This window comes from Sander vitreus, chromosome 11, assembly GCF_031162955.1.
Source record: "Sander vitreus isolate 19-12246 chromosome 11, sanVit1, whole genome shotgun sequence".
In the NCBI taxonomy this organism is placed as follows: Eukaryota; Metazoa; Chordata; class Actinopteri; order Perciformes; family Percidae; genus Sander; species Sander vitreus.
In genome coordinates this window covers 9,754,411-9,767,571 of record NC_135865.1, presented here as the reverse complement: position 1 = coordinate 9,767,571, position 13,161 = coordinate 9,754,411, and the positions used below count along the sequence as shown (strand labels likewise).

Genomic DNA, 13,161 nt, shown 5'->3' with positions numbered 1-13,161 from the left:
TACAATAACAAAAAATACCAGTACAGCTAAAAAGAAACAACAATTAACAATAATATCTGTGTACTTCAGTAGAGCACTTTAATAATTTATTATTATTATTATTATTATTACTATTATTTCGTTTTTATTTATTATAGTTGTGTGTTGTTGTCTGGATCAGGGGATAAAATCATGGATGTATTATAAGAAGAATAAAATAGATGAAGCAGGATGTTATACAAATTTCGCGCATGCGCAGTATATATTATTCCTAGCCTGTAAGCTACCAGCCAGCTAGACAGATGTAAGCTAGCACAGATATAAATTAGACAAAGAAACCTTGTGAAGAGACTGAGTGAAAAAGAGTGTAAAGTAACGGAGGGTGAAAGGAGCGACTGTGACACAAAGCTATATGCGTTGTCCGATATATATGGAAGTATGAAATTGAAAGGTACGCCGCCACCATGTCTTTTTAAACTTTTTGTGAGCAGTCAGTGCAGCGATTAGCTTTGGCTAGCTGCTAACGTTAGTTAGCCGCTGTTGTTTTCCCACCAGCAGATTGTACCAAAACGTGAAGGTTTACGTTAGCTTGGTTAGTTAGCATCCTGTCATAGGGATCAGTGCAGGCCCTTTGTTTTACACCGGGTAATGCGGGGTCTAAACATCACATTACCAATTTAACTTGAGGTATCCTCAGCTAGTTTGTGTTGCAAAAATGAGTAACGTAACTAATGTAAGTCAGCCTGGTAATACGTGAACAGATTTATTGTTAACACGTTTTGTGCTAAGATAGCTGATCAGTGTTAGCTGCATTTGCGGTCTAACGTTAAGGCTGAAGTGAAGTTAACATTAATATCGCTAGTGAGAACATTAATGTTAGCTAAATACGTAATGCACATATCATCTAGCTACAGACTCGCGGAATCTAATTAGTCTCCCTTTTAAATGATTATTCTTGGGCACACTAGCTAAAATTGTAAAGGACCACAAGTCCGATGAAGTGACATCGTGAAGCGATATTGATGATGGTTTGGAGATTAGTGTTGACGCTTCAGCTGATGTTACGCTAACGTTAATATTGAGCTGTTGCTTTCTAGTGATGTCGATGTTTTGTACTAAGTTAGTCACATCTCGACTAGCATACAGGCTAAAGTAAGCTGTGACGCTAATTAAATATATTGTAATTTAACCTGCAACTTATGCGAGCCGGCTAGATGCCTCTTCGGATAGCATCGTTTCTGTTGTGTTAAAGGCGAGGTTGTACATTTCCAGCTAATATGTTAGCCAAACAAAGTTGCAGGTGAATCTTGAGTTAGCTAATTCAACACACTGTCTTACAGGCCGAACAGTTGCAAGCTAGGCTATACGATAAAGCATAACAAATGTAGTTAACAGCCTAAGGCCTACACTACCAATGTTGGCTATCAATCTACTATCTAACTGTTTATTTTTCATTTTAATTAACGTGGCATTCTTGACTCGTTTGAACCCTCTAATTTTCTAGTCACTTGGATTAATTTATATCCCTAGGTAGATTAGGTAGTTCTGGTTTATTGTGTGAACTGTGGCTTTATTACCAGATGCTTCAGGAACGTTAGCAACTAACTTTAATTACTTTTAGATAGCTTTATCAGGTCCATTTTCCATGCCTAATGTATGTTTTTATTTTTCCCCTTCTTAGAGTGGAACATGATAATGGGGCCATGAAGGATCCTGTGATAACTTAGAAAAATTGCATCTTTGTACATTTCAACTATTCAAGAGGTGATGAGAAGGTTTCATTTCCTTGCTAATGCTGCATGATTCAGTTGCCATATTTACCATTATAGCTAAAGGTGGCTCAGTTGCTGCAGTGTGTTGCAAAAAAGTAGTTACTCTTGTCATTGCAAGCACATAACTGTACACTCACTATAGCTTGAGGTCTGTTCCTCCATTCCATAAATGATACTTCATGTGAACTATGGGGAAGAGTATCAGCCATCAGTGTAACAGCAGTACAGCCTGCTCTCTTCTCTGCCTTCATGTCCTCTTGCCATTGGGACACTGTTTTGTGACTCTTGCATCAAGCCATGTGTCTAAAAGTATATATCAGAAGTAAATTGTCTTACATTTGTATATTTTGCTTCTATCCTCATTTACCAATTTTTTTTCAAAAACAGTTAAACATTCTGGACAAAGTTTATACTTGTTTAAAATAATTGGAAATACCTTACTCTGAGAGGACCTGATCAGAGAAATGGGGTTTAGAGGTTTGGATATGAACTTCACTTTGTGAGAAAGATTAAATGACAAAATGGATGTGTCCCCTAAAAGACTTGCAAATGCGATTCTGCTATAGCAAACGTGTCTGTGTGAACATGGCAGTTTTTCAGCTTTGGTATGCTGCTGGCTTAACAGTTGTGCTGCTTAAGTGAAATGAAATTGGCACGTTTCCACATGAAAAGTGGCTGTTATATGACTAAAACAACATGTTGCATTTGCTTTAATCACCATTATCTGCACAGGCTTACCAGCCATAGCCTAGCCATTAACAGACTACTCGGCCTGTACAGGCGTTACTGAACATCACTGCTGCCTAGATAGCAATCCATGAGTGACTTTTTTTTTTTTGCACATTAACTAAATGAATCGGTTAGAGACTATACCCAAATTGTGAGAAGATCTGTGCACATGACCACACAAGTGGAAACTAAAGATGAACAGGTTTCTCCATGTGGCACAATGCATCATTTGAAAATCACACTTCAAGCTTAAGTATACATGCATGTAGTGACACGACTGAGTCCATATTTATGCCAAGTTGATGTTTTGTTTAGTATGCTACCATCACACTGTTACTTACTGTCTTTTGCCTATTTTTTAATGCATATTAGGTATGCACTACTATGTACTATATACATTATTACCCTCTGTGTGGAATTTACTACAGGGCAAACAGCCTTCCAGTATACATGTATGTAAGCTTATGTTGTACTATAAATTACATTGTTCCTGGATATTTGTTTTTCATGGAACATAAGCTTTTGACCCCACTATCTGTGGGACCTAAGGATGGTCTGTCATTTCATCTAGCTAGCTTCACTTTGAGAAAGGGTTTCAGTCTCACTCTATTGTGAGTCATTTTTTATGGCCATTCAAAAGTTTCAAATATAAGAGAGGACCTAATTAATTTGCATGGTTTATCTTCAACTCCCTTAGTCTGAGGTGTTTGGAAAGTTATTTGAAATTCAAGGATAGGTTCACCAGTTTTCAAGACTACGTTGAAACAATATCCAATTGCCCATATGGACATTCAAACAGGTTTAACTTGCTGTAATTATCCCTCCTTTTTTATACTGGCCATGAAGAGACCCCCTCCCTAAGTGTTTTCAATTTAAGTTATGGTGGTCAAAATCTACAGACCTGGTTCTGTGTAGAAATGTATTCCAATTTAGCTGAAGCTAATATGAGGAGCTGTCTGAGATGGACAAATCAAGTGTGTAACTTCCAAAGTTGAAGTCTTCTTTAGTACAAAATTCCCTGTTTTTATTACTATCCTTCCACTGCAGCTCAACTAGTGCACACTGTTTGACAGAAGGAAGGACTGTAGATTGTCCGCCATCCCTTACACTGCAAGTGTGTTAGGAGGGGATCATCTAATCATTTAATGGCCAGGAAAAACTGGAGGAATGATTATAGCGAGAAAGACCTGTTTCAATGTTTATATGAGCACCTGACTATTTTAAGACAGACCTATCTTTTTAATACAACTTCGAGGACATGAAAATTGGCTGCAGCTATCAGTTGGTGGTTTCTTGTTGGCTCTTCTCTGCCCAAACACACCCTTGTATATAATAGGTAAACACGTGAATTTGATTGGTTGTTTTGGTTGGTTAAGAATAGCTTTGCTTAAGATTTGAGGATGGTACATTTAAGTAGACACTGGTTTTTACATAATGACAGAACATAAAGTTGACTTGTAGCATGAAAACATTTGCAATACTAATTACTGCACGTACTAAAACCTGCACTAGAAAGAGTTGACGTTGTTTCCTTCTATCCCGTAGTTAAACACATTTCCAAAATATGGTGTCAGGTGTCATTGAAGTACAAGTCTTCAGGATACAGTGAGAATGCAGACTATTTTTGCATCACATTTGGTAGCATTTAGAATAAAAGCAGATTCAAATCACGTGAAGGATTTTTCCATCTTTATAAAACATTTTGTCAAGCTCATTCTGACCAGGAAATTGAAATGGGGGATTTATTTCATATGTGTACATTATGCTGTTAATTTGTGCAAAAATTAATCTTACTAATTTTTATATATATATATATATATATATATATATATATATATATATATATATATATATATATATATATATATATATAAATATATATATATAAATAATGATTAGTGCTTTCAGGACGAGAGTGAGTGGTACCCCAAAGCCAGTGATGTCACGGGTTCCCACCCCTCCTCCTCCTGGGGAGATGTCAAGTGGACCTGTGGCAGAGAGCTGGTGTTACACACAGGTATGGGCATAACTAAACTCATTGACTCACGTTCAGTACACAAAGCTGAGAGAATTGATCATGTTTTGTATATAATAGTTTATAATCCTATCAAGATGCTATTTCATTCCCAGTTTTTATTTTCTACGTTGTTAATTTGAATGTTAATAGGCCTTTTTGCAGCAGACAATTATTTGACTTGTCACAGTAGGAATGGGACAGGTGTTCATAATAACATTAACAATGGCTCAGTTGCATTCATTTCCAGCATGCACAATACCAGGGCCCTGAAACGAAAGCAGCTAAATGGAATTCAGCCATCATTAATATTATTATTATTTACACATGTGATTTGCCTACTGTGACAATGTCAAAACAGGGTCTTAAAAAGTCTAAAATTTCAAAATCAAAAAGTTAGACCTAAAATACTTACTGAAATGCTCCCGCAGGACTTTAGGATGTTTTATTTTTTATTCCGTGGTTTTTGTAGTCCTTTCTTTCGCTATTCTAAATATAATTCCCTGTATTATGACTACATATGAGATCAACATGCAAGTTATATTGCGGCCCATTAGCTTTAGAGTTATTGCCGCAAGTCTCTTTCGGGTTGTACCATAGACCTAAAACAGATTGTATTCTTCAGCTATGGGGAAGTGCAAGTTTAGCGAGACTTGGCTTGAAAAAAACTGAATTTAGGGTCTGAATTTAGGGTGTGGTTAAAGCCATTTGCTAACAACATATTTAAAGCCTACTGCTTCTTATGCAAGAAAGCAATTAAACTGGAAACGTTGAGTGTACTGGTGCTGGAGTGTCATGCAAAAAGGCCACAACACTACCTCCACGCTGCCTAGGCGAGACCCACACAGCAGCTCCACAACTCCCGTAAGCGACCTCCGTGTCACTTTTGGATCAAAGCCAACACTAAGAGCGGAGGTGCTCTGGGTCCTCCACACTGGGAAGTTTTTCAGACGATGTTTCCTGAATCTCGATTTCTTTTCTTTTTTTTGATGTTGTGATATAGGTCTTAAATTTCATTCATAATGGTCTTTAAAAGTTTTTAATTTGACTTGGTGAAACCTGCAGAAACCCTGCAAAACGTCTTTATGTATCTGGATAAATAAAATTACTGTGATCTAGGATGGACAGCCCCCCAAAAGACCTATTGGACTATAGTACATGAACAGTCAAAACGTTGTACTCTAAAACAATGTTTTGATTTGAGGAGGTCAAATTGTCATGCCAAGCCATATAAATGCTCAATTTCTTTTTTTTATTTTTATTTATTAAATTTTTTTTTAACTGTATTTCAAAAATAAAATTTTGGTCTGATGGTTTTGCATATTTCTTTTTCCAAGGTTAAAGTTGTGAAGTTCTCGTACATGTGGACCATAAACAACTTTAGTTTTTGCAGAGAAGAAATGGGGGAGGTGTTGAAGAGCTCAACCTTCTCCTCTGGCCCTAATGACAAGATGAAATGGTTAGTACTAAAGCTAAACCTCTCACTGCAATTCATTTGTTTGTAGGATGTGAAAATAGAATATGAATGATTGTAGGTCTTCAGCGTTTGGAAACTCGCATTAATGCTTTCAAATGTCATTTAGCTTTTTGCATTTATCTATCTGTCCAATTTAATCTCATCCAGTTCCATGTCCTTGTATTTTCCTGAGCACAAACATGAATGTCATTGAAAAGTCTGCATGTTTTATTTTACTATGGGAACTCGGCACACAAGTGTTAATTACAGTCTCTCAAAGCAATAGAGAATCACCCCTGAAGGCTCGTCATAGTCTTGTGTTCTCACAAAAGTGATAAAAGGTGTTAAGACGGTCTTCGCTCTAGTTGCTGATGTGCAGTGTTATCTGTTTTCTTGCCAGGTGTCTGCGAGTCAATCCAAAGGGACTTGATGATGAAAGCAAAGATTATCTGTCATTGTATTTACTTCTTGTTAGTTGTCCAAAAAGTGAAGTTAGAGCAAAGTTCAAGTTTTCTTTGTTGAACGCTAAAAGAGAAGAGACAAAAGCGATGGGTGAGTACAAGCAATCCGAAAGTCACATCTAGTTATTATACTGTATATTTGGGGTTCCTTTTTATACCTTCACTTTTTCTTTATTTCTCTAACCTGCAACCATAAGACAGGCAATATTAAGACTTGGCACTATTTTCTTCTTGTTACAGAAAGCCAAAGAGCATATAGATTTGTCCAGGGCAAAGACTGGGGCTTCAAAAAATTTATAAGGAGAGATTTTCTCCTTGATGAAGCCAATGGACTCTTACCGGATGACAAGCTCACACTGTTCTGTGAGGTAATTGTTACATTATTCCTTTTATCCTTCATATTAATAAGGGGTGCAGTCTTTTTGTTTATGAATGCTGTGATTTTGCCCAAATTGCAAATGATTACACAGAGGCTCACTTTCCTCACTTGTACTGTCAATGAAGGAAGAATGCAACTATACCAACAACAACAAAAATGCGTTTTTGATGGGTGAATGGGAGACAATTTCTTCTTATTGACTTGGTGACTCATTTTGGAAGATTATTGATTGGGCTGACACATTTACCTTTTCATCTATACTCCTCATTTGTCCATAGAACACAGCAATCTCTCAGTTCTGTATAATCTTTTTGGTTTGGGGAACAAAACATCTGGTACATATTTTGAGTTTGGAGGTAAATTAGAAAACTAGTTGTAGTTTCAATGATATAGGTTTGCTAAGGAGTCATTAATTGCATATAACGTGGATGCCGTTGATTGGAAATGCTGCATATTATCAAAATCTGTGGGTTTTTTCCATTGCAATTGGCCTACTTTGATGTTTTCTGTTTAGCTTCCTCATTTTCCATCATTGCATACCAGTGCCATGTTACCGAGCGGCTGTTTTGTTGTGTGGCATACAAATGACTAAATTGTTGTATTAATTCTTTGCTAAAACTATTACAATCGCATTACTGTTAGATTGAAGCACGTATACCCCTAGTGTAACCTTAAGTGAATCAAAGCTAGAGTCTCTTAATTCTTGTTACGACTAGTTTACACCTGAGTGCCATTTCACTAAAAACATGCTGTTGGCATTTGCTTCAAAAGACATTAAGCTCTTAGGAAGTGAAATGCTTCCTCCATCTGAAATCATTTACAATGATGCTTATTTTCGAAAGAATTGAATTCGGTGTGTCAAGAAGAATAAATGTCTCCTAAAATGTTCTTTCAAGGGACAAGTTAAATGAAGTGTCAGTGGATTGTGATGTAAATGCATTTGGCCAAATACTGCCATGGCCAGACAGTGTGCCAGACACCAGTTACAGAGATTTAACAATTTCAGGGAAATTGCCACTTTGATAAACAAATTGCATTCAAATGAAATACAAAATGTCTTTCCTCATCAATTAGGTGGTTCAGCAAAGTTTATTAATTTTGGTTTCAAGTGTTGTTTTTGCAAGCAAGAACTGTAGGTTCCTCAGTCTTGAAAATATGCTTTAAAAAGAGCAAATTAAAAACAAATTAGACTGTTAGACTGCAATGCAGTCAAACATATTTGTTGAGATGTTTAGCCTTGATGAAACCGCTTCAGTGTCTCCCTGTGATGTTTCTCATGTACAGGTAAGCGTGGTCCAGGACTCGGTTAACATTTCGGGCCAGTCCAACATGAACATGCTGAAGGTACCAGAGTGTCAGCTGTCTGATGACCTGGGGAACCTGTGGGAGTGTTCACGCTTCACAGACTGCAGCCTCTATGTGGGAGGGCAGGAGTTCAAAGCCCACAAATCCATCCTTGCAGGTAAGACCGTGCCCAGCTCCAGCACTTTAGCAAGCAGCAACCAGGAGAGAAGCCCCCCAAATGGCCCTAGCAAGACATGTCTATGCCTCTTCTTAATGGCCTCTCGTGGAGAGCTATAAGCACCTCAAAAGGCTACGGAGGGTCTGTATTCCTGGCTTGATTTGTAGTGGCCTAGTTCTGCAATGGGCGCTAATCCCCACTACCCCTGCTTGCCCCTGATGACTAGGATCCAGGAGATTGAGAGGCTGGCTGTCCTCTCCAGCTTGTCTCCATTAGACATGGTGGCAGCTGCAGTGGTCAGGGGAAAATGCTGACAAAGTGGCATCTATACGGATTAAGCTAGATTTTAAGGCTGCCATAGTTCAGAATACTGATGTTTTAAGCTTAATCCATTAGTTTTTGTTTTTTATATAAGACAACTGCACCCCATGCTATTTAATCAAAGCTCATTTGATGAATATTAACTGTTGATTTGGTGTGCTAACATGCTTAATAAGATGTTGACTGGTCATATTTTAAGTGTTCAATTTATTTCTTCGACAGCAAGGTCACCAGTCTTTAATGCTATGTTTGAACATGAAATGGAGGAGAGTAAAAAGGTAAGAATAGCCAGTTACAACGCTTCTTGTCATGGGTCATGTTACTCTTTCCTCAATTTAGGACCACTATTGCACAATCCTGCACTTCTTATATATACTGAAATTATTGCTCAAAATGCTTTCTTTAAAATGAACAACAACTCTGTGATAATGAGTCTTCTTTCGCGCCTCTTGTCTTCCTCGCAGAACCGCGTTGACATCAGTGACGTAGACCCAGATGTCTTTAAGGAAATGATGGGCTTCATCTATACAGGAAAAGCCCCGAACCTGGAGAAGATGGCAGACAATTTGCTGGCAGCTGCAGATAAAGTAAGTGCCAAAGTAATTGAAACTTTTGCTAATATTTTTTGCAAACCCCTAGCTTCCTCTTCTTTTTGATGGCAGAAGAAAAGGTTCTTTTATTTATTCTTTGTTAGGCAATCTTTTGTATTCAGTTTTATGCATTGCTTCCGTTTGTAAGTCAGATGCCATCCAAAAATGTTAACCTGATCAATGTTGTTTAGTTAAGCTCTAGCCAACCGCCCCAACCTGAAATTATCTTGGGATACAACTCTGATTTTCAGAAATACAGCCATCTCTCTTTAACCACTATGCTTAACACTCGGTCCTATCAACTCTATCTTGAGTTGTGTATCACCACAATGTATTGTGTCAACTAGGGGTGTTGAAATTAATCACTGCATCGATGCATCGCGATGCGGACCTAAATGATTCTGCATTGATGCAGTGACGGACCATAATCGATTATTGCCTACTGATGTTACTTGTTGTTTTTCTGGTCGCTGCTTTTGTCTGTTGTGTTCAGACTCCACTACATTCAGGAAGGGTCTTTTTTAAGAGCAGATACAATAAAAAGGAGAGTTTATATATATCTGACTGCTTAAACTTGTTGATGATAACCATGTGTAGTTTCTATATATATAGAGAGAGAGAGAGAGAGAGAGAGAGAGAGAGAGAGAGAGGAGAGATCGTAATGGAATCGTGAGACCAGTGAAGAGTCACACCTCTGGTGTCAACCTAGTTATAACATCTAGTCAGTTAAACACTGAAACGGTAATTAGAATGAGATGGTCATGGAGAGTTGGTATATCCTATGGTCCGTTTAGACTTGAGTGCTTGGAGCCTCTCCAATGAGAGAGGCCAGCACTGTATGGAAGTCAATGAGGCTAAAAGGCTAATGTGGTATAGGGCTGGGCAATAAGGAGAAAATCAGATATCACGATATTCTTGACCAAAAACCTCTATCTTCTCTATTGCGGCGATATTTTAGGGTTGGTGTTGTAATTGGTGCTTTAACAAAAATATCTTCACACTTAGATTTTAGATAATCATCATCAGTAATGTGGACATAATGTATGAGTGGGGAAAAGGCAAATAATAGAACAGCTAGAACAGTCTGGTATTCAGAAAAGTACATCACTTTACTGTAATGCAGCGTTTAACACCAGTAAAAGACAATACTTGTCATATCACGATATTATGAGATCCAAAATCTAAGACGATATCTAGTCTCATATCACGATATCGATATAATATCAATATATTGCCCAGCCCTAATATGGTCTGTTGCATCTCATGTGACATAATTTCAGAATTGATAAAAACTATAGTTTGATTCAGCCCCCATCCTCGCCCATCATTAGAACATGCTTGTTAAAGGTCCAATGTGTAGGAATTTTTCCCATCTAGCGTTGAGATCATATATCGCAATCGACTCTCTCGCACCACGCAGTTCAAATTACGTATTGGAGCTACGGTAGCCTTCACGCTTTAAAAAGCCGGTCTTTTGCTTTTTCCAATATCTTTTTGTCTGGGCGAAGAAGACTCCTGTTCCTGAAACTTGGATTTTGAATAAGTGCATGAGGCGGAGTGGCAATCGGGAGAGTCGGGAATTTTCCCGGTGGGCCGGTAGTGTTTTGAGGCCAGTCTGATCGCACACTGCCCACTCTGGCCGCTGCTGCCCGCTGGTCAAACTAACCTGTACGGCGGGCAGCAGCAGCCTCTTATTTCCGAACATTAATCCCTTCCCCGCCCCCCCGAGGGCCGGTGGTCTACGAAATTTCCCGGTAGATTATTATTATTATTATTATTATTATTATTATTTTTATTTTTTTGTCACACTCCACCGCAGAATGTATTAAGATAACGTGTGGTCCTCCATGTTTTCTTCTTGCTGGGTCCGGGAAGCTACGATACCCATTAGCAGCACCTGTGAGTTTACCATGTGACAGCGAAAGGCGGAGCAGTATATCCTGTATGTCCCTTACCGGCTAACGTATTTCAAGATGGCGCATGAATATGGAGCATCTACCCCAGTTCATGCGAATGCAAACGTAAAATTTCAAGCCAAAAGAAATACTTGGAATTGATGGTGGTGGTAAATATTCATGAAAAAGTCAGATAAGTGCTGATTCAAGTTAACAGAAATGATAAAGGAAATGCATCATTAAGATATTTTTTTTTGTCCATTATCTTTTTGTTTTGTTATAACTTTATGACATAAGAGACTACAGTACAACACCATCAAATAGCATGGGCAAAATTGAGAATTTAAAGGGAGACTTGATTTGTTGTTGACTCCCTATTTTAGATTGCCAGTGGATGTACACATTATGTAGCCCCATTTTGCAGCTCATGTAAGGTTGCATTTCTACTTGATGCTGCTTTATATGTGTTAAGGAATACTTCTTGGGGAACTGTGATATGAAGCGTCCTATGATCTCCCAAATCCTTTCAAGAAACGACCATTTTCTTTCATCAGTTCACAAACGAGATCCCCTCTTTAAGGGTAAGATCCCTGTGTTATGAATGAAGTACTGATCGAGAATTTGATGGATGAGTTTTTACTGAATAGTGAACCAGAATATTGAGCAACAACCTTACTTCCCCAAAAAAAATAAATCATCCCAGTCATTGCATACAATACGCCATGTGGCAGAATTGGGTAATTCTGGCTTTTTAACAATGCAATACATATTGAAGGAGCCTGCTGGTTCGACATTTGGGTTCCTGGTCGTTTTTTTTCCTCCAAGTAAAGTTTTAATAATGAATGATGTTAGTAACCGATTGCAGCTATAGCTTTTATTTGCATTCAGAATAGTTGAGCCTCAAACCACGGGGATCCACTTTGCACCCAGGGTATAACCACTGCTTTTTGTGTCGTCGTCCCCCTCTCCACCCCAGTACGCTCTGGAGCGTTTAAAGGTCATGTGTGAAGAGGCCTTGTGCAACAGCCTTTCAGTGGAGAATGTGGCCGACACCCTCATCCTAGCAGACTTGCACAGTGCCGAGCAGCTCAAAGCACAAGCCATAGATTTTATCAACAGGCAAGTATCGCAAAAAAACAAGGAAAAAAAAAAAACTCCAGTGATAAATTCCTGCTGCCATTTCTGTTTACCAGCCCTGAATGCTTACCTTTTTATCTCCTTGCCATAGGTGCAGTGTCCTGAGACAGCTGGGCTGTAAAGATGGAAAGAACTGGAATAGCAAGTATGTAATTAGCTGATATATGTGACACAAGATTAATAACGTGCTCTTATCTCTCCCCCCAACCAGATGCATTAGAATTCACTGTTTAAGCCCAGGCAGACAGAGTGCTATTTGCCTTTTCAGTTTGAAGCTCCATATCTGTGTATCCAAGTTATTAATAGACTCTTGCCTGGATAAAACCTGGAAATGGAATATTTGTAGAATTTTAAAAAGAAACGAGGTGGTCGCTACGGGTAGTCTTTCTTTCAGATGATGAAGTGTGTTGTCATAGGACACCTTGAAATGTTAAACTTATTTCCCTCTTTGTTGTATTCAACATGTGAAGACGTAATCCTACATTCATTTCTGCACATGCACAGAAAACACTAATGGCCCTTTTCAAGTTTACAATGGGACTCACAAATCAAGTGCCCCTTATTTGCTTTGTCATTACGATCTCATTTATGTTTATTGATTTTTAATGTGCACATTCTCATGTCTGAGTGTTAACTTCATTTTGCCTGTGCTTACAGTCATGCTACAGACATAATGGAGACTGCAGGCTGGAAGTCAATGATCCAATCCCATCCTCACTTGGTAGCCGAGGCCTTTCGTGCCCTGGCTTCAGCACAGTGCCCACCCTTTGGTCTTCCCAGGAAGCGTCTAAAACAGTCCTGACTGCCCGACTGTGCCCCAGGACTTTACTGGAGGTGTGAAGCATGGGTTTACAAAGAAAGGACTAGCGAGGGTACCACTCTTTATTCCACCAAAACTGAACACACTTGAATAAAGAAGAGTGGAGCTTTCTGCCCAGGGATTTGGGAAGGCTGGCACGTGGACGA

At 38.6% G+C, this 13,161-nt stretch overlaps 1 protein-coding gene across 1 annotated transcript in view; it reads left to right on the top strand.

The window, feature by feature from the left end:
• The first annotated feature begins 258 nt into the window (after positions 1–258).
• Positions 259–13,161, top strand: part of spopla (speckle type BTB/POZ protein like a) — a 14,106-nt gene continuing 1,203 nt past the window's right edge. The window contains exons 1-12 of the mRNA XM_078261567.1: positions 259–430; positions 1,661–1,743; positions 4,380–4,497; positions 5,832–5,953; positions 6,351–6,502; positions 6,652–6,779; positions 8,075–8,252; positions 8,796–8,851; positions 9,038–9,160; positions 12,035–12,177; positions 12,287–12,340; positions 12,853–13,161. The exon at positions 12,853–13,161 is cut by the window's right edge and continues 1,203 nt beyond it. Coding sequence (XP_078117693.1) covers positions 4,420–4,497; positions 5,832–5,953; positions 6,351–6,502; positions 6,652–6,779; positions 8,075–8,252; positions 8,796–8,851; positions 9,038–9,160; positions 12,035–12,177; positions 12,287–12,340; positions 12,853–12,997 — 1,179 coding nt within the window. The 5' untranslated portion in view covers positions 259–430; positions 1,661–1,743; positions 4,380–4,419 and the 3' untranslated portion in view covers positions 12,998–13,161. The remainder of the gene's footprint in view (positions 431–1,660; positions 1,744–4,379; positions 4,498–5,831; positions 5,954–6,350; positions 6,503–6,651; positions 6,780–8,074; positions 8,253–8,795; positions 8,852–9,037; positions 9,161–12,034; positions 12,178–12,286; positions 12,341–12,852) is intronic.